The sequence below is a fragment of the Cynocephalus volans genome, chromosome 2 (genome assembly GCF_027409185.1).
Source record: "Cynocephalus volans isolate mCynVol1 chromosome 2, mCynVol1.pri, whole genome shotgun sequence".
Classification (NCBI taxonomy): domain Eukaryota; kingdom Metazoa; phylum Chordata; class Mammalia; order Dermoptera; family Cynocephalidae; genus Cynocephalus; species Cynocephalus volans.
In genome coordinates, this window is record NC_084461.1 from 167825035 (window position 1) to 167852442 (window position 27408).

Sequence of the window (27408 nt, forward strand, 5' to 3'; positions counted from 1 at the left end):
CACCCATCATAAGGAATTCCAAAGTATTAACTTTCTTAGAATTTAGTTATAACAAATATTTGAACTAATTGGACCATTTGTTGCTTATTAGAAACTTTACAAAGAATTTTGTGGTTATCATTTGATTTAGAGTAATATGAATCAGAGGTAACCTGTGCTAATTTAGATCAAATACTCTGGTTTGGACTTTGAAGAGATCATTTTCTGTATTTTTCTTTTTTTAATTACCATTTTTAAGATTAGTGGAAACATATCTATTGGTTTTTTGAGGCTAAAGATACTCTTTTAAGTTAAGAAATGTTAGTTTTCTCAGACTTTTGCTACTCTGCTCAGTATGAAATACATTATATCTTGATGTCTGGATTCGTATAACTAAAACAAAAATTTACAGAAAATGCCCATACTCTTTACTGTGCCCTCTGTTTTCTATTTCTGTTTTATTTTGGTTTTAAAAAGCTAGTCCCAACCTGGTGAATTGATCTTTTGGCCCTCTAATGAATTTAGACTAAAGTTTATAAAGAAAAACACTGCCTCAGAGTGTAGCCTTTTTGGCTACGCGACTAAGGAGGGAAACCAAAGTGAAATTGAGCTTTCTTGATGATGAGGAGAGCAGCAAGTCTGCAGCACTGATCCTCAGAGTGTGAGCACGGAGGTGAGGGAGGAAAGAATCACAGCAAGGTGCTTGGAGAAAATGGCAGCTTTGTTCTTCAGGCTTAGAAAACGCAGCTGCGCTTCTCACTGGGTTGGTGTAATGTTTTGGGAAAGACAGCTTTGAAGTCAGGCCAATCTGGGTTAAAATCCCAGCTCCTTAGCAAACTAGCTGTAGTTACTTAACCTTTTTGAGCTTCAGATTTCTTAGATGAATCCATGATATTGACTTTGGGTGTGACTTAATGGCGAAGCGGTCTGCAGCATATCAGTACTCAAGTTTTATATTTCTCCTGGTAGCCCACAAATCATCACAAGTCATTTTTATGTATTTTTGTAGCATCTTCTTGATGTAGCTGAGGAGGGGATGCTATCTCCCTATGTTACACTGATCAGTAAGACATAGTACAAAGAGTCATGGTTATCTACAGTCGATATGAATCCAAATTTTCTGACCAAACCAACTTCTTTCTGCCACATCAAGGGCGGGACCACAAGACTTCAGTTACTGAGAAACACCCAAGCTACAGCGTATGGTTGTGCAGGTTTTATACTGTTCAGGTGGGGGGGGGGGCAATATATTTCATACAATGGAGGCTACCTTGAGTCTGGTCTGCACAGGTGGGTTAGCAGTGGTGCTGACCTAAGGCAGCCATGCTAGTGCATTCCCTCCAGGTCTCTTTTTTCCTTCCCTGTAGTCTACTGCTTGCTAGGGCCTCATCTGCGTGGGGCCATACACCAGCCCCTGAGAGGTATCCAAAGGGGAAGCTTTAGTCTGCGCTTTCATGGTATTCAGGAGGATGCACACACAGACATAAGTACAGGTCCAATTTGTCATGACCGTAAAGTCTATTTTTTAAAAAGTATGGGCACAGGGCCGACCCGTGGCTCACTAGGGAGAGCGTGGTGCTGACAACACCAAGTCAAGGGTTAAGATCCCCTTACCGGTTATCTTTTAAAAAAAAAAGTATGGGCACAATGAATTGATACTAATAGCAAATACTGCAGAAGGAGAGGAATCAGGAATAGGAAATGGGATTGGGGAGAGCTAAGAGCTGTAGAAGGCTTTGTGGAGAAGTGGGTTAGGGTGGGCTAGATTGTGGAATCCTTTAAATGGCTGTTGTACAAATTTATATCTACGGATATAAATATAGATATAGAATTTATGTGAACAGATGTAAATTTAGGTGACATCTAGAGGCCTGTGGAGTGGCACTTTGCTGTCATTAAAATTCATGTATAGAATATTCTTTTCCTCAGGAACCCTTGGAGTCATTTGGAGGTATCAACTTTTCCTGGTCCGCCTTGTAAGAACGGGACTTTCTTACATTTTAAAGCACCCTGTTGTCTAGCACTCCTAATACATTGCACTTATTTTTGATAGTCTTGGTGACTTCAGACTAAGGACTGGACAGAATATAAATGAATTTTAAGTGGAATGATTTGCTTTCAGTGAAAAGCTTTCAGGACTGTTCCTTCTATTAGCCAGCAGGTGTCACCAGGGAGCCAGTCATTGGCTGACTGAGGAAAAGAGGTTTTTATACTTATTTCCCTTTATTTTTTCTGATTACATGTTGGGCTCTTTGCTCAGCTTCCCCTTAAGCTGCTAGAAAGCCCTTCAGATAATTCATGGTATCCACAATTGCTAAAAGTGCCCTCATCCAAGATGTGTTACCCTTTAACTTTTCTGGACAGTAAACATCCCATTCAAGTTATGTAGACCATACTTTCTTGGATACATTTTAAATGATCATATATGAATCATTTTGTTTACATTATAGTTTTTAAATCAGTGTTTTAATACTTTAATACTTCTCTATTAGATACAATTAGTTACTAATTATTAATATGGCCATTAGAAGTGTATATTCATATAACTTTTCTGTAGTGATATAATTAGCCTTAAAAATGTGCATACACTTTGTTTTTTTGTTTGTTTGTTTGTTTGTTTTTAAAGATGACCAGTAGGGGGATCTTAACCCTTGATTTGGTGTTGTCAGCACCACGCTCTCCCAAGTGAGCCACGGGCTGGCCCCTTGATGTGCATATACTTTGAACTAATACTTTAGCTTTTAGAAATAATACCTTTAGGAAATAATCAGGAATATGGACGTATTTATTAACAAAAAATTTATTGAAGCATTGATTATTAAAAACAATTCAAGTATCAACAATAGAAAAGCTTATCCGTATGATAGAATTAGATAGTCAAGTTTCCAAAGAACTTTTTAAATTTTTATCTGACAATTACATAGTTTAAAAAGTCAAATAGTAATAGGATGCTTGTAATAAAAAAAATCAGTTCCCCACCCCCTTCCTTCCCATTATCCATGTTCCCACCCCCCAGAGACAATTGCTTTTAACTCTTTTAGCTATTTTTACTGGTATTTTATTGCACTATGTTATAGAATTTTAGGTGATTTTTTATTTTCTTTTTTATACTTCGGGTATAAAAGTTTGTTTTGCTCCCAAATTTTCTACACTTTTATAATCGAGAGTTTTTTTAAATATGTAAAATGTAATCCATGGTTTTAAAGTTTTAGAACAATTTTAATATATAAGTATTAGTTCAATGAATCAGTTTTCTAAGACATCTTCCAACTTCTCAGCTGTTCTGATTTGTCAGTGTTTTATTATCTTCAAATAGAAGTAATTTTGAACTTTAGAAGTGTTATAAAAATTAAAAAGTTTTTATTGTTCAATTGTAAAAATTATTTTTATTTTTCTGTATTTTCAAGTATCAAAGCCTGTCTGAATTACTCTTTCTCCCTTAAGGCAGAGAAAAAGTTGTAGAAGTGGATGGTATTTCTCCCCTTCCCATCATACTATAAACTCTGGCATATCTTCATTTGACAGTTTTTCTTACCTTTTCTTTGTTCTCTTGTATTTCACTGTAGATGAAGATCTAATAAAGTACGGCTGGCCTGAAGATATTTGGTAAGCAGCAATTGTGGCTCTGCATTTACTTTCTTAGACTTGCTAACCTCCAACTCTTATGATTAAAACTAGAATTTGTGCTTTTTACTGCTTATGCATGGTCTATGGTAAATAGCTGCCAGCCTGTTCCCTTCCTTTGTGATAACCAGGTTATGTTGTGAATGATGTCATGGGATTTGATCTCAGGCCTGAGAGCTAAAGCCTCTGGAGCATATGCCTTCTTTTACCTTCTGTTTGTTTCCCCATAGTAAGTTACTGAGACCAACCACAATCACATGTTCAGACCACTCTTCTTGAGTGGATGGCTGAGAACTCCATAAGAAGCAATGAAGAAAATAAGTACAAGGAAATGCTTGGAACCAGAAGCACATCGGATTTCAGATTTTTTTGCGTATTGGAATATTTGCATTATATACTTACTGGTTGAGCATTCCCAAATCCGAAAATAAGAATCTGACATGCTCCAGTGAATGTTTCCTTTGAGTATCGTGTTGGTACTCAAAAAATTTTGGAGTTTGGAGCATTTTGTCTTTTCAGATTTGAGATGCTCAACCTGTACAAGCATCTGTGTGGATGGAATAGACGCAACATCTCACCAGATCCAGCTTCACAGGGAACACAGAAACTGGTTTCTCTTTGTCTTCTAAACTCCCTGATGAGTTTAGCCCTGTTATGATCCAACCCTAGCCCTTCTTTCTAAAATAACTTACGGAAACTGTTTAAATAGGATATGCTTTCTTAGCTTCCCTCTGAGATATTATTTATTTTGCTGCTCACAAAACCTAGTCCAAAAAATAGCAAAACAAACAAAAAGACTCCTTCATTTAAGCTGAATTCTTTTCTCTTTCTGTCTTAGAACACATGATGGCCTTTCTGTACCATTCAGACCCAGAACCTCTTAAGAGCGCGTGGGCTCTTGGTACTGTCTTTTTCTGTCTTGTGGCACTCCCACACTGTTTGCTTTCTTTTTCCATGTTCAGCTTCCGCTACTTGCTCTGACCCTAGTGATGTCTCTCTCCTGCCTGTTAAGTGGGCTGTTATCTCCCAGTTTATACCCCTACCAAATGCTGTCCCCAAAGATAAGCACTCGGATCCTATTTGCTTTAATAAGATAGTAATAATGAACACCTATTGAGCACTCAACTGAATGCCAAATACTATTAAAGCATCTGTTTACCTCCATTAATACATTTAATTTCACAACAGTGTTGTAAAATAGTTATTAATAGTGTGCCCATTTTTCAGATGCAGAAACTAAGGTTAAGACAAACTGAACAGTTCTACTCTGGTCATTACTGGATCCAGTTCTAGTTCTAAATCACTGCTGCTTTCTTCCCCCAGGCTGCTACGCTTTTGGTTTCAGGTCACTTCTTTCTTCTCTCAGAGTGTTGCTGCAGCTCTCTCTGGACTTCTGTTCTTCAAATGTGGGCACAGACCCTTCACTTAATTTTCTATAGCTATAGAGTTTAGGCTGCCACTTTTTAGAAGAGTTGGTTGAATTTGCAATAATTTATACAGCGTTGGGCATTTAGTAGGGGAAATATTGCACAGAGAGTAAGTCAAGGAACCCCTAGATGTGATAGTGCTCAGAACACACAGGTTTATCTGTAGGAGCTCCCTCAAGGGGCCTCCTTTTGCTCCGGTCTACCCCATTATGAGGGGGCTGGTTCATGACCAATGGAAATGTTCTCCTGTTTGTCTGCCCTCTCTAAAGTCCACACCCAGGAATCAAAAGGTGCCAGAAACGTGAGGAATTTAAAGGCTTTTTAAGTCTGGTTTCTATTCCAGCACAATGGCCTGTCCTCTGAAGTCAAATATGTCGTCAGGTTAGTTGTAAAAGAGAACTGGCTTAAACCAAGTAACAGTTGGAGTGGGAGAAGTTACTTCTCAGTTGAGGTTGGTTACTAGCACAGTATAATGAAATATGTAATTTCTAGATTTGCAAAAAATGTGGGTTTTTTTGCGGTGAGGGAAGAGCTCAGCTAAAGGTGAGCATTATGAATCTCACGTGGGAATGCAAATGAATGAATGAGCTTGGAGAAACGTAAATCAAATAAGATGTTATGTTCATTTCTGGTTATCAGTAATGATTAAGACTAAACCCTAGAGTCATTGTAAACTGCCAGAAATGCTTAATATTTTTCTGTATCCAAAGTGAATAGCAAGATGTTTAAGCTCTTTAAAGAGGGCTTTAGAAACAACCTAATTCTAACCTTTATATGGAATCATAGTGTCTACCTCTTGTATGAATGTGTAACCATTTTCACTTCTAAAAATCTAATACTAAGTAAATGACTAGAGAAATATATAATGGGATGTAATGATGCCTCTTTAGGGTTTTACTGAACGTTCTTTAGTCTGGAAAGGCAAGGACTAATGAAGCAATTTGACTAAAGTTAACAATCACAAAGTGACAGTCACTTGTTACTGTTCGTTTCTTGATGCTAAAATTCTGGGGTCTTCTCTGCTGTAAAGTGAGAAAGCTTGATTTGGTGAATTCTAAACATGAAAAATCTAATATCCCAAAATGTTGCATAAGTTTAAAAAGGAGGTAAGTTTTAAAAGATTAAATTGGTAGATGATAGAGCCTTAAAGAAAGGTAAATGTAAGATATTGGGATCAGGAGGCATTCTGAATGTTTTTCAGACTGTGTCATAAAGGGCATTGCTCACCCAGAGACATATATTAATGTCATTGTTAGCTGGATGAATTGTTGGTCTGACCCATTTAATGATGAGTTCTGCTCGGTGTCTTTCGTTCTCACCCAACTCTTCCAACTCTGTTCTTGGCATTCTCTTTGGCTTGTTTTCATATCACTTGAAACTCAGGATGTCCCAAACAAAACCCCATCTTTTTCACCAAACTGTGGTCCTGCAAGTCTTTCACGCTTCAGCATTGGAGTCTCGCTGCCTTTTTTCATTCCCTTCTCCTCTCCCCTGAAATCTCTTCCCCTGGTTTTGCTCTGAGTCCTGTGCTTCAGTCAGGGGCCAACCAAATCTTGTTCTCCTGTGAGGCCTTTGTTCACTGATAACTCTTTTCTTCACTTGAAAAGTCATCCTTCCCAAGGCATTTAATACTTATGATCTCTGTGGCGCATCTTTCATTTAATCACACACAGCTGCACAACTGTCAATGTTTATCTTACCTTTTCAAGTTGATAGTGAGCCCTTTGGAGATGGTGACTGTGTTTTATTCTCTCCGTGGTGCTTAGCATGTGGTAGGCACTGAGCAAATCCTTTTTGGAGTAGAATGCTTTAAATGCAGGTGGCCTGAGGAGATGGTTGTACCCCTTGCTAAAAGCGGTTTTCATTCTTTGTAGGTTTCATGTGGACAAACTCTCTTCGGCTCATGTGTACCTTCGATTACATAAGGTAACTGAATTTAAACATGGATTCATGACTTTTTTATCAGTGATGAGCTTCATATCTTGTTCTTTATTCTTTTTCTACAATTAAATTGCTTAAAATAATAAATATGTACGAAAGTCTAAAGTTAGCAAATGAAGAGGTGTCTCCTCCCGACCCAGAAAATTACTAAGGGACATTCTGGCTGATTTCTGAGACTTGCAAGGGGACATAGTACATATTTCCTGTCTCAAAACACTGCCTTGTCCTGCCAATGCAAGTGTGTTGTCTGTCAACTCTGCTTTCGGTCCCTTTTGATTCTGTTGACAGTATTTGACTTTCTGTCTTCTCCAGTGAAGATCATGTGTGGTTCCTTTTTCTCAAGCTCATGTGATCCTCCTGCCTCACTGAGGGCAGATGTTCCTGGTTATCTGGGGCTTCTTCAAGTTTAGAACAGCATAATAGTAATAAAGGAAAAAAGATTTAATGTTCCCTAGTAATATCAATATTTTTTCAGTCTGTCTTTATTCATATGTTAAATTTTGTATAGTTGAATCACAGAGTGTATTATGCTTGTTATGTGTATTGATTTTTTGTTTTAATTAGCTTTTTACTTTGGAATAATTTTAGATTTATGGAAAAGTGCAAAGGTAGTACAGAGAGTTCCCACGTACCCCTCCTCTAGTTTCCTCTATCGTTAATGTCTTACATTACCATGGTAAATTTGTCAAAACAAAGAAACCAACCTTGGTACATTACTGTTAACTAAACTCTGGAGTTTATTTGGATTTCACCAGTTTTTCCATTAATATCCTCTTTCTGTTCCAGGATCCAGTCTGGGTACCACGTTGCATTTAGTGCCAGGTTTGCCCAGTTTCCTCTGGTCTCTGACGGTTTCTCATTCTTTCCCTATTTTTCACAACCATGACAGTTTGAAAAGTACCGATTAGATATTTTGTTGGATATTACTAAGTTTGGGTTTATATGATGTTTTTCTCATGACTAGACTGGGTTAGGGGTTTGGGGGAAGAATCCCACACAGGTGAGGTGCCCTTCTTATCACATCCTATTGGGGTGCATATGTTAACATGACATCACTGAGGACGTGAGCCTTGAGTGTCTGGCCAGGGGACTGGTTGCCAAGTTTTCCACTGAGAAGCAGCTTTTCTCCCCCTTTCCATACTTTGTTATTTGGGAGCAAGTCACTAGGTCCAGCCCATACTCAGAGGACAGGAGATAGAATTAAGCTCCACTTCCTGGGTTGGGGGGTGTCCACATGTATTAAATGGAATTCCTCTGGAAATAAGATTTGTCTCTTCTCCCCCATTTACTTGTTCAGTTATTTATTTGCATCAGTGTGGACTCATGTATTTATGCTTTGGGTTATATTCCAGTACTGTGTCATTTTGTTGCTCATATTGTTCCAGCTTTGGCTGGAGCTCTTTCAGCTTGGCTCCTGTATGCCTCTGACATGCTCCCATCCTTTTGTTTTTCTTAAGCATGTCCTTCCTTTCTGGTACTACAAAGTGCTCCAGGCTCATCTTAGATTTTCCCTGCCCCGGCCCTAGAATCAGTCATTTCTTCAAGGAACCCTGGTTTCTTTTCTTGGTGAATGGTATTTCAAAATCAGGACCTGGACTCTGGGTTTGCCTGTTGCTCCTGCAGTATCATTGCTTCTAGGCCCTCTCAGCAGATAGAGCTAGGAAATGTCTGGATGTATACTAACCCACAGATATGCACATATCTATCATTGTTTCCGTATCTCTCCTGCTGTGTCTGTGTTAAGCTAAACGTGCTCACACTGATGTCTTTAACTCTAATCCATCTCTGCAGGGTTCATTTCAGCCTTTTCCCCCTTGCTTATCTGTAATGTCCCTTTCCACCAGCGAGAAGCCTGCCTCCAGCATGTGTGTAGATAGTTTCAGAGTTATTAACCTTTATCCTCAGGAGAAAAAGCTTCATCAACTGGAGTACAGTGTTGGTGTGCAGTTATTTCTGTCTTTTTGCCATAAGGTTTCCAGTCAAAACACTGTTTTCCAAAGTTACATGTAAGCTGCTTCCCCCCACAACTCCTTTCAGTGGTGTGATGCCCTACATTTGTAGTGCAGTTAAATTCTTTTGTCTCAGTCTGCATTTCATCCTGGCATCCCTGGTTGATTGTCTGACTTTTTAAAGTGACAATTTATGAACTTTTTCATGTTACTGTATTATTTTCATTGTTATTATTTTGACTGGCTACCTTGTGTTGATAATGTGCCACAAGTAATATGAAACCTCCTTTATCAGAATATAGATTGTTTACAGTTTTTCAGCATTGTGAGTTCCCAACAAGAAACATCTTTTTATGAACCACTTTCTGTTTTTCTTTTGAATTATTTTTTTAGAGTAATTCTTAGAAATGGAATTACTGGGTCAAAAGATAAACATATTTTGGTAATTCCTTTTTTGCCAGATTGTCCGGTTTAAAAATGCTATCTACTAAATATGGATTTTCCAAAATCTTTTGGGTTGTATAACTTAAAAAAAATAAAATAAAAACCTGTTGACCATTTTAATAAACACAAGGTGCTACTTGATTGTGGCTGTAAAATTCACTTCCTTATTTACTAGCAAGCTTAATTGTGCCCATCTTTACATATACTGTTTATGTTTTTGAGGACTGTATTGTGAAGGAAAAGAGGAGGATTGTGATATCTGTGCTGGAGCAAAATTCTGAGTTCTCCTAGGCAACTTTTTGCCATTTTGGAACTATCAAATTTAGAGAAAGTCTAGTATGGCATTACCAAGTTTCCTTTTGGTACAGATTAGTGTTTTTCTTTGGCTTCTACTGTGTCAGAAAATGGAAAATTATAATGGTGACAGTCCCAAATTCACTTGCCACCTATTATTACTAGTTTAAAAAGAAGTGTAATCTCAGTTTCTGGAAGCTCATAATGTGCCCAGTTTGAAAGTCTGTGTTCCTTGAGAAACTTTTACCTGTTTGATTTCCTGCAGTAAGTGGCACAGCACCTTGTACTTACTAGGTACCGAGTAAGTGTTGGAGGTGCAGTGAGACTGTGCAGTTGGACTCACACTCCGAAGCCAGACTGCTAGGTTGAGTCCTGGCTCTCCTGCTTACTAGCCATGTGACTTTGCACAAGGTACTTAACCGTACCTGTTTTCTCATCTGTAAGAGGGCTGACTACATATCTTATTGGGTCATTGTGAGGATTAAATGAGCTAGCATATCTTAAAGCACTTAGAATAATGTCTGGCATGTGCTAAGCACTCTGTTACAGTAGTCCCCACTTATCCATGGGGCATATGTTTCAAGACCCCCCAGTAGACCCCCCGTGGGATGCCCCCATGGATAGTACCAAACACTATACAGTATATACTTTCACCTTTCACTTAAAGGAAGCAGTTTTCGGCTTTTCTTTGGCATATGCAAATTGCCAGCATCACTACTTTTGTGCTTTGGAGCCATTATGAAGTAAAATTAGGGTGACTTGAACACAAGCACTGAGATAACTTGACAGGTTATTAAGTGACTCCAGTGGGTGGCAGAGACAGCCTGGAGGCACTGGACGAAGGGATGACTCACATCCTGGGCGGGAGGGAGCAGACTGCACAAGATTTCATCGTGCCACTCAGAATGGCATGCAATTTCAAACTTAAATTGTTTATTTCTGGAATTTTCCACTTGATGTTTTCAGACTGCAGTTGACCGCAACTAACTGAAACCATGGAAACTGAAACTATCGATGGAGGGGCACTTCTATAATTGTGTGTTGAATTCAGTTGAATTCAGCCCAAGCCTTGAAGGGTGTAGATATTCAGCAGTGTTCTTTCCTAGATTGCTTTGTCTTTGTTGTTGCTTTTTTTTTTTTTTTAATGTTTTCTTTTTATTTTATGGTGACTAGCCAGTATGGGGATCTGAACCCTTGACCTTGGTGTTATAACATCACGCTGTAACCAGCTGAACTAACTGGCCAGCCTGGCTTCTTTGATTTTGAAATCCATAGAAAAATCTCACCTGTCTAGAGGTTTCTTATCCCATTAACATAAGTGGCACAAAGCCGATAGTCAAAATTTTGGCTTTTACATATTGAAAATCCCTTAGACCCTCCATGCTTGCTTACTCTGTATGCATGGTACCAAGCTGGGTGATTATTTTTAATATTACAAATAGCAAAACAGGAAGAGGAGATTGCTTTAGGAATAGTTACAGCCACAGGTCATAGAAAGAGATAATTGGGACATAGCCTGACATCAAGGACCAAGAAACTATACAGTTTCATAAGAACTCTATAAGCACCATAGTCTGGGACCAATTTTTTTTTTTTTAAATAGCTTAGAGTTTTTATTAAAACAATCATTTAAATTACAATAGTCCCCGAGAACAGAAAATTGCCTTCCAAGGTCTGGCCCTGACAGGAGGCAGCAGTCAGGTTCCACAGGCAGGAGTGCCTTTTGACATCTTTGAAAACAGATGGTGCTTCCTTGGGAGCCCACAGGGGCTGATTTGGCCCCAGGGAGACTAGAAGAGGCTCTGTCCCCACTAAGGCTGCTCCCTCCAGGGGCTGCAAGACTCCAGCTCTCAATGAGGAACACTTAGTGACCATTGTTGGTTGTCAGCCTCTGGACTTTTGGGGTGGGGGGAAGGAGGAAGAGAGACCTGTTCCCAAGATTACAAAACACAGTCACTCAAGAAGTGTCATGCAACGCTATAGGCTGTTATCTAGGGGACTGGCAGGTACATGAATGATTGATTGGACACCACTGGTCAGAGTGCTGCTGTGGTTGAAGTGGAGCCTTAGGAGGAACAAGGTGGTCTGTGCCCAAACATCTACAGGCCAGTAGTTCGGCCTCATGGAGAGTCCTGAGCTGGAGAGTGACTTCACGAATGGTTTCTGCCTGAAAGCCATCAGAAGCACCCGTAATGAAATCATCACAGCCAGGGCTCTGCTCTCAGTGGACTTCAGAGACTTCCTTCTGGGGCCAGTATTTAGAGCTTGGCTTTAAACATGGATTCATCTTTCAGCTTTGTCACTTACTAGATATGGGGGACCTTGGCCTCATTAAAATAATTAACCTCACTAAACTTCAGTTTCTTTATTGGTAAAATGAGGATTATACTGTCCATTTCATATGGCTATTAATACTTGGCACTTGGTGGGTACTCAAAAAGTGGTAGCCTTTTTTTTTTAATTAGTGTTTTTTTTAATTAGATTTTATTTAGTGTAGGGTCAACCAGCTTCTGTATGTTTTATCACTATCACTATATTATAGCCTAATGTAAGGGCACTGTGTTACTAAGAAGTTTAATTCAGAACCCTCTAAATGGTCAGGGAAGTACACAGGATGAGATATGTCTTTAAAGTAGTGACAGGCTCAAATCACTTATTTTTTGGTCAAAATTTATGTATTTGAGAGATTCCCATTTAAAATATTAAAATGAAAAAAGTTTTAGAAACATAATGGAATAAACTTAATTTATCTCAGACATTTAGTTAGGTAGAATATTTCGTTCCCAGACAAATGTTTCTGTAATTCCATGCCTAGTAGAAGCCAGTGCTGAATTGATTTCCACTCACTGTTGCCACTGAGATATTTTTGTTCTTTTGGAATCACTCTGCTTATTCATCTTTGATTTTGATAGAGAGATTTCCATAGAGAAAAATAATCAGTGTTATTTCTGTATTATTTTTCCCTTATGGTGAATGGTTGAGATGTAACACAACAAGAGCTTTTATCCTGATGAATGCTGAAGATTGATGACCTACCAGATGTTTAAGACCCAAAACTACAAGTTGTCTCTTTGAAAGGAAGGTCGTAGGGACCTCAGCCAGGAAGACTGCCAGTTGTCAAAAATAGGCACCATTCCCCCACAAGGTTTCTAGAAGTAAGAGTGAGAAGACAGTCAACAAAATTACTCAGACATGCAGTTAATATTTTGGCTGCTCTCTTTCATACCCTGTTTGTTTTCACTTGCTATATACCAGTATTTTCCATATTACTGCCTTTTTTAAATAAACATTCCCATAATGGACACAGTAAATTTACCTGATTTTTGAATATCCTATAGTACAGTTGAAGAGTCCCTGCTTGCAATAAAATCATGCCTGATAACTAAGGCAGCACATGCCCTTTGAGTGCTCCAGTATTAGTAAATGACAAGGCAGTGGACCATTTGGCTTACTTTTGTGTTTCAGGGAGAGAAGATAGAAGACATTCCAAAGGAGGTGCTCATGGACTGTGCCCACCTTGTAAAGGCCAATAGCATTCAAGGTCAGTCTTCCGAGAGGCTTTTTCAGATGGTCACTGGCTTTCTGCACGTCTGAAATGGGTCAACTTTTAGAGAACGTGCTGTTGACTTTGGCCTGTGTCATAGGAATAACATGCACTGTGCCTTTCCCTGTTTTGTTCTTTAAGGTGATGGCAGTTTTGCTGCCTAACAAGGAACTAAAAGCTAATCTACCCACCCCTCTCATTTTCATGGTCCTATGTGAGTCTCAGCTCTTTCTATTGTTTTTCTTTCCTTAAATAGAAGGTTGTCTAGATCTGCCTACCCTTAGAAGGTTATTTGAAAAAGAAAAAAAAAAAAAAAAGACTTGGAAATTTGGTAAATGTTGATACCTAAGCAAGAGAGATATGTCTGATGACTTTATTTTTTAATGTTCAGTGATGTCTTTATTTTTATCATTTGTCATGAGATTCTGGAACGAGAGTCTCTAAATCATGCTTTCTTTCCTCCCTTCCCCCCTTATATGCACCCTTTTTTTCTCCCTTTAAATTGTAAAGGTATCCAGTCAGTTGATCTTGTTACCCCCTGACAATCTTATTTAATTGGCCTGGTGTGATCCCTGAGTATCGCTTTAAAAAAAAAAAAAAAAAAAGCTTTCCAGGTGATTCTAATGTGCAGCATGGGTTGAGAATAATTGGCCCATGTGTCTTAGGTAGGGCCTAGAATCTGTGCTTGGTGTTTGTTTACTTTTACTGTAGAGGATTTAATCTAATAGTAAAGAACAAAAAGGATGATTATTGGGATGGGAATGGTGGTTAAGACAAGGGGCCAGGAGATGTTGTTCTACTAAGAATGATTTAGCTAATAGATCGGATTTTAGGTGTCGGACTTAGACCTAGATAGGGTAGAGGTAATTTCGGTTTGATATGAAGCTGGGGGATAATCCAGAGAGTTGGAAGGAAATATGTTTTGGGTAGAAGATAAACGGGGCAGACACACAGGTTCCAGGAATTGGTGATTATGGAACAGGAGCTAGGTGGTGTACCTGTTTTCCTGTTACTTAGACTGTGTTTCTCTAGTTTTAACTCTGGCATCCTTAATAACAAACCAGGTACCTAGCCAAAGACAGGGGAGTCTTGTCTTATAGGAGCTACTGGTTTTCAACTACATAAATCAACACACTGTAATGAGTTTTAGGACATTCCATTTTATGAGTAGAACAGAGTTTTCTAAGATTTTCAGTGAAGATCCTCAGTTACTGAAGTAAAATAATAAAATAGTCCTCATCCTCTTTTCTTCCTCGTTCAACCTCCTTCACACGTTCCTGTCCCTTCCCACACCCTGGCTAGCAGGTGCGCCTTTGCTGAAAGAGCTTTGGACTCCTTTTCTTGTCCCAGCCTCTGTCTTCTTAATTTCTATAGAGTTTACGGGTTCTAGAGAGAACAGAAAAAGGAGGGAGGCGTCATGACACTGAATTACTATTTTCTCTCCTCTCTAGCCTTCCATGGTGATAGCTCACCTAACAGAGTAGGAGCTAAGCCCCAGGATTTTGCTCTCATGAGTCAGCAGCAGAAGATACTGCTGAGGAGTGAAGAAAGTGGTCTTTGCTGTGGGATTTGCAAAGGATGCTCCACTTGTGACACAGTGTACTTACAAAATTTCCCTCCCTGTTTGACCACCTACGAGAACCAAAGGAGTTAGGTAGAACTTGTTTGTAGAATCAGCCTGTTCTGGGTCATAGATCTAGAATTGCAGGTCAGCCTGTTCTGTGTTCACTCAATGAATCTTGCCACATTAAACTTTCTAAAGCTTAGAGACTTTCTGTGACTCCCCTTCGTCTATATCAGTCAGTCCTGACTTCTCAAGCTGGCCTTCGAGCATCTCTGATCTTACTGCAGATCTCGTATGCCCCACTCCAGCCACAGTAGATACATGCTGTCCTCCGCCTTGCTCTTTTGCTTGCATTGTTCCCTCTGCCCTCAGTGCAGTTTTCCTCCATCACCACATGTCCAGACCCACGCCACGGTTCGAGGTCCATGCAGTAGTTGTGATAGCAGTAATCGCTGACATTGATGGAGCATTAGTTACATGCCTGGCCCTGTGCTGACAACTTTACAAATTACTTCATTTCTCAACCCTATTTTCATTTTATAGCTGAGGAAACTGAGCTTAAAGAGAAGTAAGGAACTTTCCCAAGGTCTCAGCTCCAAAGTGTAGTAGAGGCTGGATTTGAAGTCAGACCGTGTGACTCTGAAGTCTTCTGTCTTAATACTGAGCCCTGTTAACCTCTCCTGTGAAGCCTTTCCCTGCTCCAGCTTCCTGGGGCCCCACCTTTGCTCTCCCTTCACACTTTACCTGTACCTTTCCAGCAGCATTTGGCGAGTTCTCCCCCTGAAGCTGTTTGTGTGTTATCTCTTCTTCTTTATGGTCTGGAAGGCAGCATCCATTGCCTGGCCTGTGTTTGTATTCCCCACAGTGTTTTGCATGTGGAGATTTTTTTTTTTAAACTTTCATTTTGAAAAAAGCAACTTTCAAACCTATAGAAAAGTTGTAAGAAAAATACAACTTCCATATGCCATTTACTTACATTCATTCACCAATTTTTAATTTTTTTAATATTTATTTGCCTTCTCTCTGCATATAGCATATTCATTATTAACTTTTTTTTTTTCATTATTAACTTTTTTAGTTGAACTATCTGAAAGAAAATTGTGGATATCATGACTCTTCAATATGTATCTCTTAAGAACAAAGACATTGTCTTAAGTAACTGCATTACAGTAGTCAAATCAGGAAATTTAACATGGTAGGAATACTCTCATATACTCCATATTTATGTTTCTCCAATTGTCCCACTACTGTCTCTTTATAGCTTTTTTCACCCTAATCCAGTATCATGCATTTTTTTTAACTTTTCATGTCTCTTTAGCCTCCTTTAATCTGGAGAACATGGACACTTTCAGAGTAGGGATTACTTGTAGAGTATATTCCACAGTTTGGGTCTGTCTGATGCTTCCTCTTGGAATCACATTATGGATATTTTGGCAGGAATACTACATAAGTGAAGTTTTGCAGAGTACAGTCAGGCAGCACAGGTGTCATTTTGCCCTGTTTTGGGTGATGTTACCTTTGATCCTTGGGTAAGGAGGTGCTCACAAACTTTCTGCAGCGCACGTGGGATTTAATGAACATTGAAACCTGTTGCCATCTGATTTGGAATGTTAGTAGGGTGCGTCAGAGCGGTGATTCAGCTATGATTCTCAGAGCTACCTGGGAGGCCTTTAGGGGTACAGGGGAAACATGGTGGAGCTGGTGCTTTGGGGGATGGGAACAGGAGGGAACAGGGTACCTGGCGTGCCTTTCATCTAGAGCATCTCTGCTTTGATAATGTCTGTATGTTTTCTTTGGTATAAGGGTTCCATTGCTAAAAGAAACAGTAAGCAAAAACCCTGCTAATCTAGTCCAATTTCCTTATATTTCAGGTGATATTCAGAGGGCCATGGGGACTTTTCCACAGTGACGCAGCTAGTGTGTGGTAGTGCAGGACAGAGTCCAGATCTATGGGATCTCAGCCCATGGCTTTGTATCACTGCTTAACTTTTATTGAATCAGGGACTCCTTTGAGAATCTGAGGAAACCTGTGTGTCCTTTTTTCTTGAAAAAACACATATGATAAGTTTTGCATTCAAATTTAGGGAGTTCTCGGAAGTCCCTGATTGTGGGTAGTTCTTGGAAAAATATTTTGTGGTTTGAGACAATGGATGACTTTTCATCTAAGCCTCTCCCTTGTTGGGTGACTGATCTGCCAGTGGGTGGGGGACATGTTGCTCAGCCTCATGCTGCCCGCATGTTGAAGACAGTCTCTCTTGGCAGGCTGCAAGATGAATACTGTTAATGTGGTGTACACACCTTGGTCCAACCTGAAGAAAACAGCTGACATGGACGTGGGGCAGACAGGCTTTCACAGGCAGAAGGATGTAAGTGACCTGCACCACTGTGGAGCGCAGTCCTGGTCCTAAGTGGACCGTCCATCTTTCTGTTGAGGGGCAAGCACGATGTATGTTTCCTAAAGGGAATTAAACTGGGTTGCTGAATCCCTAGAAAGCCTTGCCCCTCTCCTGGGAGAAAAAAACAAACATAAAGATTCAATATATCTTCCTCTTTCTCCCTCTAAGGTAAAAATTGTGACAGTGGAAAAGAAAGTGAATGAGATCCTGAACCGATTAGAAAAGACTAAAACAGAGCGGTTCCCCGACCTGGCAGCAGAGAAGGAATGCAGAGACCGTGAAGAGAGGAATGAGAAGAAAGCCCAGATTCAGGAAATGAAAAGGAGAGAAAAGGAAGAAATGAAGAAGAAGCGGGAAATGGATGAACTGAGGTATACAGGTGCCATGGTGCTGATGCTCACCTCCAAGGTTATTTCCCGCTGATGTTAATCATGCATTAACCCTTCAGGATGATGTATTGGTGGAAGGACGGACATACAGCAAGCTCATGGCCTTCAATGAGTTTTTTAAAAAGGCATTTATATTAGTGTGTTACTCAAATGAATTGCTCTTTTGGGCCGGCCCGTGGCTCACTCGGGAGAGTGTGGTGCTGATAAAACCAAGGCTGCGGGTTCGGATCCCTATATAGGATGGCTGGTTAGCTCACTTGAGAGAGCGTGGTGCTGACAACACCAAGTCAAGCATTAAGATCCCCTTACCAGTCATCTTTAAAAAAAAAAAAAAAGGTTCTTTTATAGGGACAGGATATGAAAGTGTGAAATAAAATACCATTTTATTCTTAGACAAACCATCATAGGTTATCTTTAGAGTTTGGTTTGTAAAGTTCTTCAGGAAATGAAAAGGTGCTGTAATAAATATTCAATATTGACTACCTATGCTATTTGAATAAAGTTGTCTTGTCTCTGAAGGCCAATGCTAGTAACTCTCAAAGCTGTTTTCAAGACCCTTTTTCTACATTTTGAAAGTTTAAAGTGATTAATGTAATGAAGCCTGCTTCAGAGCACTACATGTTTACATAATAAGTAGTTAATATACAGTTTGGCTCCTTCAGTTTAGGTGAATAAGGCATGAGGATACCAGCTATGTTTGTTTTCTATTGCTGCTGTAACAAATTGCCATAGATTAGTGGCTTAAAACGACATAGATTTGTTGTTTTATAGTTCTTTGGGTTAGAAGTCCAACAAGGTTTCTCAGTGAGCTAAGATCAAAGTTGTAAGCAGGCTGTGTTCAATTCTGGAAGCTCCAGGAAGGACTCCCTGTCCTTTTCCATCTTCTAGAGGCTGCCCATGCTCCTTGGCTTGTGGCCCCTCCTACTCTTCGAAGCCCGCAGCATTGCATCCATGGTCACAGCCCCCTCTGACCACTGCCTTCTCTACTCTTCAGGAGCAATGTGATCAGACTGGGCCTGCCCAGACAATCCACAGTAAGGTCCTTAACGTCACCACATCTGCAAAGGTTCTAGAGATCAGGATGGAGGTGGACATTTTCGGGTGCGGGGCAAGGGACATTGTTCTGCCTACCACACTGAATCCGTATAAATATATAGTACTGTACCTGAAGAGGCCCCTAGTTTTTCTTCACTAAAGAAAGTGAATCCTGCGACTTTTAGTCACAACTCCTAGATTTTTCCATGATTTTCCATAGGTATCATTTGTGATAAGTATACCAAAAAGAAAAAAAAAAGGTATTGATAACATATTGCCTTTATATAGAATCAGAAACAAGCTGTCTTGCCACGTCCTGACCCAGTTTCCTTGGAATGCCATGGTTTCTTAGATTGTTGAGTGAAGTTGTAAGTGTTACTCTCATGTGCTGTAATTTGTTATCCACGTGCATGTGTCTCCAGAGGGGCTTCTACTAAACAGGATGAGTAGCTTCATTTAATTCTTTTTTATTATTATTTACTGTAGCTTAACTTAAAATATTATATTCAGATGTAAAGCTCTGGAAATTTTATCCTGAGTTATAATCCACTAACAGGAGACAGACTAATGCATGGATTTAAATATTTGATATGGCCTAGAATTGTGAGTCTGCTTTGTGTCATGAGCGAAAGAAAAATCAGCTTCACCAGTGTGGTCAAATTTGTGGAATTCAGAGTGCTGCAGGATTTAGGGCAGTTAATTCTTGTTTGTTTTTTAGTTCACAGTAGGGGAAAATTGGAAACATATCTTTCTGTGCCCTTTACAGGTCTAACACAGTTATATTTAGAAACATGATGTTATATGTTAGGAATATAATATCACTTAATTTACTTATAACATTTAATAAGGAAGAATGGCTAACATTTTTGAATATTTACCATCTGCCAAACATTGGACTTGAAAGTGTTTTACAGCTTTATCTCATTTAATCCCAGCCATAGCCATATCAGGTAGATATTTTTATTATCTGCATTTTATAAAAGAGGCAACTGTGCCTGAGAAACAGTTCAGTAACTTGCTCAAGGTCATGTAGTCAGTCTCACTCTGATTCTTAAACTCATACTCATTATAGTGCTCCTCTTCCCTCAGTTCAGTCCATTCCATTTTAAAGTAGTATTTATTCAATATAAATCAATCAGAGTAATTTAAAGATGTCATAACTTACCTTAAGATATATTACATTTTCTTGAAAATTAAGCTGTACAAGCATACTACTAAAATTTAGGGCATTTAGTATGATTTTACTAGGGTTTTTTTTTTTTTTTTTTAATTTTACTAGTTTTAAAAGTTGCAGGTGTTTAAACAAAAGAACCCATTAACTGAAACACAGTTTTCATATCTTCTGGGCTTTCTTTTAGTGTCAGCAACATATAAAATATTTATATAAACTGAGGGGGAAAAATTCTCAATGTAATTGAAAAAAATTTTTGCTTCAAAAGTTGATTTATTCAGTCTCATTTTCTAAGCTGTCACTAGTTACTTGTATTTTTTAATAATCATCACGAGCCTCAGAAAAACAAAAACAATTGGTGTATTTATTTCTGTTAAAATTTGCCCCACAGCTTTCTGTTCCGTGATGCAGAGAGGAGGACTGAATGGGCTGCAAGGAGGGATAGGGGGTGAGCAGCAAGTCTGCCTGGCCCATCCAGAGCTGCTGTCTGCATGCTGTCGCCTGCAGCTTTTGCAAAATCCCAACAGGCTTTATGCCTGTTTTGTCTTGTAATCTATTTTTACACATTTGTAGTGCTAGCATCCCTTTAATTTCTGTCTTTGAATCTTCTACCTGAGATCAAATTCTGTACCTATTACCTGCTTTATTTTAATCTTGTGTTCTCTGATTTGGCTTTTTGTGGCATTATACCAAACATTTATTAACATCTAGATCAAGTCCACCATGTAGATGTTGAAACCAGAAGAAACAAGTAGTGGTCAGGGAAACACAGTTGTTAAAGGATGAGTGAGTAACAGATCAGAGGTTGAGGCAGTCAAGACCAAGGGTAGGGACTCTGGTACCTGAGATAGGGATGTTTAAAACTTGGGAGTCTTGGAGTTCAGAATTGGAACCCAAAGCTCAGATAATTGACGTGAGAGAAATATGAGACCCAGTAAAATGGTAAGTCACAGGTAAATGTATCATCATTTTGAACATTGACACGAACTTGGGTTTCAGGCAAAGACTACTTCAGCAAAGAGGTTAATGTATGAAAGGTTACAGCTTATCAGTAGTGGCAGAGAAGAAATTTAAACTTAAGGTGGTAATTCTGCACCATGCTGCCTTTGAGGCAAGGAATGAACAGGTTGGCAAGGCCAGAGTCAAGGTCATACACAGGCAAATAAAAGAATGAAAAATTAGGCACATTGTAGAGTGACTTAAAAGGTTTTGTGTAGTCCGTAATTTCATGTTGTAAGTGATAAGGAGCCTTTATAAGTTTGCTGGGATGTTGGGAAGTAGACTTACAGGATGAGTTCAGTAGTGACAGGTAGAAGAGATAACGAAGAGGCCACTGGTTAAAAGGATGATAGAGTCTCACCAAGAAATGACTGCTTTGATTGTACCTCCTTTTGTTTATCTCACACTCCCCCACTGCCTTCTGCTACAAATTATGTTCTGCATGCCATGCTGCTTCGTGCTAATTATAACTTCCTTCAAAAAGCACTAGTGCATCCCAGCATCCCCTATATATGACACAGGGCTTTGCATGTGCAGTGAGTGATTAGTTTGTAACGAATGAATGAGTGACTGAGATTAGCCTCCCTGATACAGTGATTCTTGAAGCTGAGATCAAAGCTCCATTAGCTAGTTAAAAAGGGAAGGAAAGAGAGCTCTAAGCAGAGGGAACTATGTATGCAAAGACCCTGTGTAGGAGGCAGCAAGGCAGAACACCAGACTGAAATCCCACACATCTGGAGCAGTCGCAGTGAGACAGCACGTGGGTCAAGGGGCCAGTCCCTGCCAGGCCTGGTTGGCCACCTTTTTCTTCGTCCCAAGGGCACTGTGAAGTCACGGAAGGTTTGAAGCCAGTGGTAGTACAATGAAGTTGTGTTTGGGGAAGGTCACTTTGTGGACCTGATCGTAAAGGGAACCACAGTGAGTGTGAGTAGGCCAGTTAAGAAGCCGTTGACAGGGCTGGCTGGTTAGCTCAGTTAGAGCACAGTGTAAGGTCAGGGGTTCAGATCCCCATACTGGCCAGCCGCCAAAAAAAAAAAGCTGTTGACAGTTGTCCACATCACAGGTGGCGGCAGCTTGAACTATGGTGGTGACGTGGAGGTGGAGAGATTTTGTAGGTAAAATGATAGGATGTGATGATAGATTGGAGTGAGAGGAAGGGCAGGGAAAAAGAGGCCTGGGATTCTGGTTTGAGATGGAACGGATGGCGATGTCGCTCTTTGAGCTAGGGGACAACGGAAAAAGAACCAGACTCTTTTTGGTAGGGGGGTAGACCATGTGTTAGATATGGGCATAAGAATCTGAAAATGCCTTTAAGATATCCAAAAATATGTCAGAGAGGCAGTTGGATTAAAGGGATTGAATTCAGAAGAAACATGTGGCCTACAGAAAGGTGTGTCTGCGTCTGCGAGGGATGCCCTGCCAACTCTGGCCATGCCGATGTGTTTCTTCCTTTGAGTTCCTGCAGCATTGACAGTCTGGGCTGTATGCTTAGCTATGAGTCTATGTTGGCTGTAGGTGAATTTCCTCATCTGAAAAACAGGAATAATGCCACCTAGCTCAGAAGGTTACTGTGGAGGTGACACGAAACGAGAATGAGAGAGCACTTTGTAAACTGTAAAGTGCGGTGCACATCTTATTTATTGTTCGTTTATCCTTTTAAATGTTGCAATCTCTTTGAGGGTAGCTCTTGTGTTTCTTCTAAAGCCCCTCAGTAGTGCTAGATACATGGTAAATGTTTATGAAATACTTCTGGTTGGGTAACTTCATTTTAAATGTGTTTTTTTTCCTTCTAGGAGCTATTCATCACTAATGAAAGTTGAGAATATGTCTTCAAATCAGGTATGTTCAAGTTATTTAATGTTGTGCCTTGAAATAATCCACTAAGCTTTTAATAGTTGAGTTACTGGCCATTGTGATTTATATGTTGCAAATCTCTTACTGGGATCTGGCAGCTAATAAGCTTGACTGGGTTCTGTTGGCCGTTGCCTGCCTGCTTTGTGGACTTGGTCATGTGTTTAACTAGATCACCTCAGGGTAAGAGATTGTCATACTTTGTCTACTGTGAAGTGCAGGTCTATTATTATTTATAGGACTTTCGTCCATTCCTTTTTTCTCTAGATATACAAAAGTGCTTTTAATTATTGTCATATTAATGTGACTATAGATTCTATATTACAATTGTGTGAGAATGAAATTATTACCTTCATTTAAAATAAAAGTACTAACTGTAGCCTGTGTGACAAAATTGGTTGTTTTCATGTTCCTCAGGACTTAGAATAAAGAAAAGTGATGACCCATAGCATAGCATAGAAAGGATCTTTTTAACATCCACATCTAATTATTTTATTGGAACTATGTGAGAGACTTATTGGAAAAATTGTCCAAATAAAGTCTTGGATCTTGGATATGTATTTAAAAGTTACTGTAATCTCAAACCACAGGCCTCCCACACATGAGAACTGTGCAAATCTAACTTACAGCCTTTATGAGTGATGCATTTTCATTGTCACAGACCCAAATTGCCTTACTAAATTGTTTGTCCACAGTGTTTGGGATCTAAAGCTGATATTTGAAGATATATGATGACTCTTTTCAGATGTCGCTAATACTCATATTTCAATTTGTGACTCTAGGGCAGTCCTGGTTCCTGGATATAAAACAAATATGTGTCTCCTCTTTGTACAGTTATCTAAGACATTTTTACTGTGGTCTCATTTCCTTGTGCTAATGGAAGAGAAGCACAAAGAGGGCCACTGAGTGAAACTGGAGGTACAGCCAGACTTCACAGAAACCGTTGCTTTCCACTCATATCTCATATCTCCCTACCATCTTTAATAAGGGCTAAGGGAGAAGAAAAGCATATATAAGCCTAAGTCCTGTTCCTTTTTCTAACAACGTTGGGGTCCAGCAGATGTACCAGAACATATACTATTAGTGAATGTTGGCAAAAAAGGAATCTGGAGCTCTACCTTTCTGCATGGTCTGCAGGACTTGTTATATATCACACAATAACATCAGTCCCTTTAAGCTGTGTACCATCATGTAAGGTTTTTTAAATCAAAACTTGGTAGGCTAGTTAACTTGGTTACTAGCCTATATGACTTTCTAATAACTTTTCCTATTAAAAAAAAAAATCAAAGAAATCACAAATTTATGACACCCTAGAGGCTTAAAATACTGGAATTTAAGTCAGAAATATTTTACATAGTGGCAGCATTGTTGATGTAAGAGTAGTGAGGCAGGGTTCATTTGGTGTATTTGTTAAAGGATCTCATAGTCACACTTGTTACATCCTATACTGGGTCAGGTGGGCCTTCATAATTTGGATATCATTGGTCACTTGTCACTGTGTAATCAGACCGTGTAATGACAGCATAGAGAATATAGCCAGTAATCCAGCTGTTCCAGGTGCTGACAACTTAAGATGGAGAATAGGTGATGAGGGGATTTAGTTCTTTCGCTTTTTACTTTCTAAACTCTGAGATTAGGGATGAGAAGGAGGCTTGTTTATAGACTATAGATTGAGATTATGATTGTGAAGTTAAAATATTGAGTTATTTATTTTCCAGGCTTTTATGGTTTCACTTTTTTGTTTCCTACAGGATGGCAACGATTCAGATGAATTCATGTAAAAGGAGAAAAGGACATTTGAAAGATGCAATGTAGAGACAGTTGCAGATCTTTTGATTTCATCTGTGTTCTGAATTATAAAAACAACCAAAATTCTACCTTCATTCTGCACAGATGTTATTAATTTTGGAAATTTAAAAAAATTGTTCCTTTTTTTGCTGACAGAAAAGGATCAGCTAGCTATGTATCGTATAGTTGAACTTGAAGTCAGTGTATTATTTTAGGAAAGCGGAAATCTTTTTGCCAGAACATGTCTTGGTACCTCATGTGAGCTGGCTGCCCTTCTCCTTGAGATAGACTGCAGAATGAACCAAAAGTATTCCTGTCGCTGTGGTCTGTCCCTGAGAACAGATGTCTTGAAATGCTTTTCATATTCTTAAAATATCTTCACTTCTGTTAAGAAGAATGTTTTGGTGGGCAGTATACATGAATATTCCCCCATCCTGATTTTCTGATTAGAAGAAAAAGCATATGGGTTTTGAAGATGAGAGTGTTATTTTTTGGAAGATTGCTGGCTCCAGTACTCACGTTGCACTGTGTCGTGTGAGGCTGTTCACCTAGTGCTCTCTGTTCTCCGCTTGTCCCAGCTCCTGCGTCCTTGCTGTCTTGGAGTGGGGGCCTCCGTCTTTAGTATCATCATATTTAAAGAAATAGTTGGTGTTAATCAAGGTTGGGCTTTGTGGTAGTTGTTCCCTGAGCACCAAGTAAGCCAAGCCACGTATATGACAACTTCCAAATTCTAGAGTCCTTTGTCAATACTGAGGGAGAAATAGGAAGGGGTACTCTGTGCATCATTTGGAAGACTTAGGTGACCTGATTTTTGTTTTGGGATACAGCATGAAGCAGAAGTCCATGTTGCAGTTATGATTTTAGAAAGAATTAAGCACTTCACTAGCCAGCCAAGTAATGTTTCCTTACCTTGAAATAGCATTTATTTTGAGTTGAAACCCCTGAGTTAAGGTTTCTTAATTGTGGACTCAGTAACTTAATATGTAGCATTATTGTTCTTTTGAACCACCTGCTATCCAGTGTGACTCTGAGTAGAAGATATGTTTTATTTTAGCATTTTGGGCAATACTTATGGGAAGGAACAAGACAAAGCAATGAGAGAGAAAGAGCACAAAGCCGCGGGACAGGAGGCACACACGTTCACACGTTAGCCGCACCCAGAACTCCGCATGCAGTGTTGTTCTTTAGTATATTCTAACCTAGCAAAAGTGATCTCCTCCAGCAGATATTCTACCTGTAATAGCACTTTGGAGCTGTGGGTAAAACCAAAAGACTAGTGTTTCTGTTTATGCCAAATTTGTGTGTGGGGTTAAACTGGAAAATTCTCTGAGGCATGAATTGTTGGCCAGATTTTGAAGGGGTGTGGAAGATGACTATAGAGATTGGTGATTTTGTGTGTCTGTGTCTAATGCTGTTCAACCTAGAGTTCTGAGATTTAAAAAATGATAATAAAGTATTGTTTTTTATCTGGAAGGACATTGATGTATGAATTCTTAGAATTTCCTTGTTACAAAAAGGGCAGCCCACATCCCCAAGCTGGTTTGAGGGTGAACTTGCTGTAAAAACCCTCATTTATCATAAACCTGGCAGGCTCTGTAGAGGTGTCGTCCTGCTCCTCCACTGATAAGTGTCTGTTTACCCCAGACGCCCTCTGGGTGGAAGTGGTGACCTTTCTCAGACCCACTCTAGGGTGGATATTAGTAGCTGTTCTTCAGTGGGTCAGCCTCCTGCCTGGTGGCTGCAAGCGCTTCAGAACACCATACCTGTGTCACCTTGGCTTCTGCTCCTGCAGAAGTCCTCTGTGCAACATGTGTAGATAGAGCTTTTGAAGAATACATCTAATTTAACTATTGTTTGAGCGATCCTGGGGTCCAAACATTTTATAACTCTAAGCTGACACTGGTTTAAAATGTCAAGGCCTGTCTTCTGAATTCTCTGAATTGAATTCCTAGCTCTTTAACCTCTGTACTTGTTCTATGCTGATTTCCCCGTGCCTCTGCCTGTGTGTTTTATTTTTCTCCCAGCTCCCTTGGTCTCAGGGAAGGCAGGTCAAATTGTGACACTGAAGTGGTCTCATTTCTTGCTGTTGGCATGTTTCCTAAACATTCGATAGGAAAATTGCAAATTGTTGCTATTTTTATGAGTTCTGTCCTTGATCAAATCCGTGCATCCTGAGGCTTTCTCTGTGAATCTGAGTCACCTTGCCAACTGTCTCCGGTTTCACGCTCTGTTTGATCTGTATGCAGGTGAGTGTCACATTATCATTTAATTTACTTCACAAAGTCTGCTCTATTGTTATATTCTAATATCTTTAGATTTCACACTCACCCACCTTCATTTGTCTGGGGTCACGAACTTTGGGCAAGGCAGATTCGTCACAGCTTGTGCTGGGACACAAATGTCAGGAAATTTACAGAAATATCAAAGGTGTTTACACTAACAGAGTGTGTAGAGGCTTTAGGTGAACCCCTTCAGTATCTTTGTGTTTTGTTTTTAACTCTCTGGAAGCATAGATTTATGTGAACCTTTTAACTGTTCGACGGTTCCCACCACTCAGGAAAAGCGGTGTGAGGCACATGTCCAGCAAGGTTATAGAGAGGGAGAGTCAGCTCCGGCCCCCAGTTTAAAGCTTTTCCTCCCTCCTTGCATCTGAACGAGAGGGGCTATCTTGTTTTCCGAGCTGGAATGCTCTACGGAGGATACTGAGCAGGTGGCAAAAGACAAATGGAACAATTTTCCAGTTTCTCCTGAGCTGTGATGTCAAAGACTGGTCTTTCTTTGAAGTACAGCACGCAAATAACAAACTCCCACATTCAAGACAATCATTTTAGAGTGAGTGGGTGACCTTTTGATCTTAAAGTAGGCTGTAAACACAGACCCAACTAGAATCAAAAGTGTACAATTAGAACTTAAATTCCAAGCTACATGTCAGTCTCAACCCACCCAACTCCAGTGAGTGTGTGGCAGCTCAGGAATGAGGACACGCTCAAGTTCACATTCAAATGACACTTGG

The 27408-nt window shown here is 39.6% G+C and overlaps 1 protein-coding gene across 3 annotated transcripts in view; it reads left to right on the top strand.

Annotated features, from left to right (window-relative positions):
• Window positions 1–25871, top strand: part of CCDC25 (coiled-coil domain containing 25) — a 30750-nt gene extending 4879 nt beyond the window's left edge. The window contains exons 3-10 of one of the 3 annotated variants that reach the window (XM_063086113.1): window positions 3546–3585; window positions 6905–6956; window positions 13124–13199; window positions 17029–17132; window positions 17331–17533; window positions 20149–20205; window positions 22550–22595; window positions 24359–25871. In XM_063086113.1, coding sequence (XP_062942183.1) covers window positions 3546–3585; window positions 6905–6956; window positions 13124–13199; window positions 17029–17132; window positions 17331–17533; window positions 20149–20205; window positions 22550–22595; window positions 24359–24388 — 608 coding nt within the window. In that variant the 3' untranslated portion in view covers window positions 24389–25871. Of the gene's footprint in view, window positions 1–3545; window positions 3586–6904; window positions 6957–13123; window positions 13200–17028; window positions 17133–17330; window positions 17571–20148; window positions 20206–22549; window positions 22596–24358 lie in introns of all 3 variants that reach the window. The other 2 variants (XM_063086115.1, XM_063086114.1) reach the window with 2 other exon arrangements.
• The last annotated feature ends 1537 nt before the right edge of the window (window positions 25872–27408 follow it).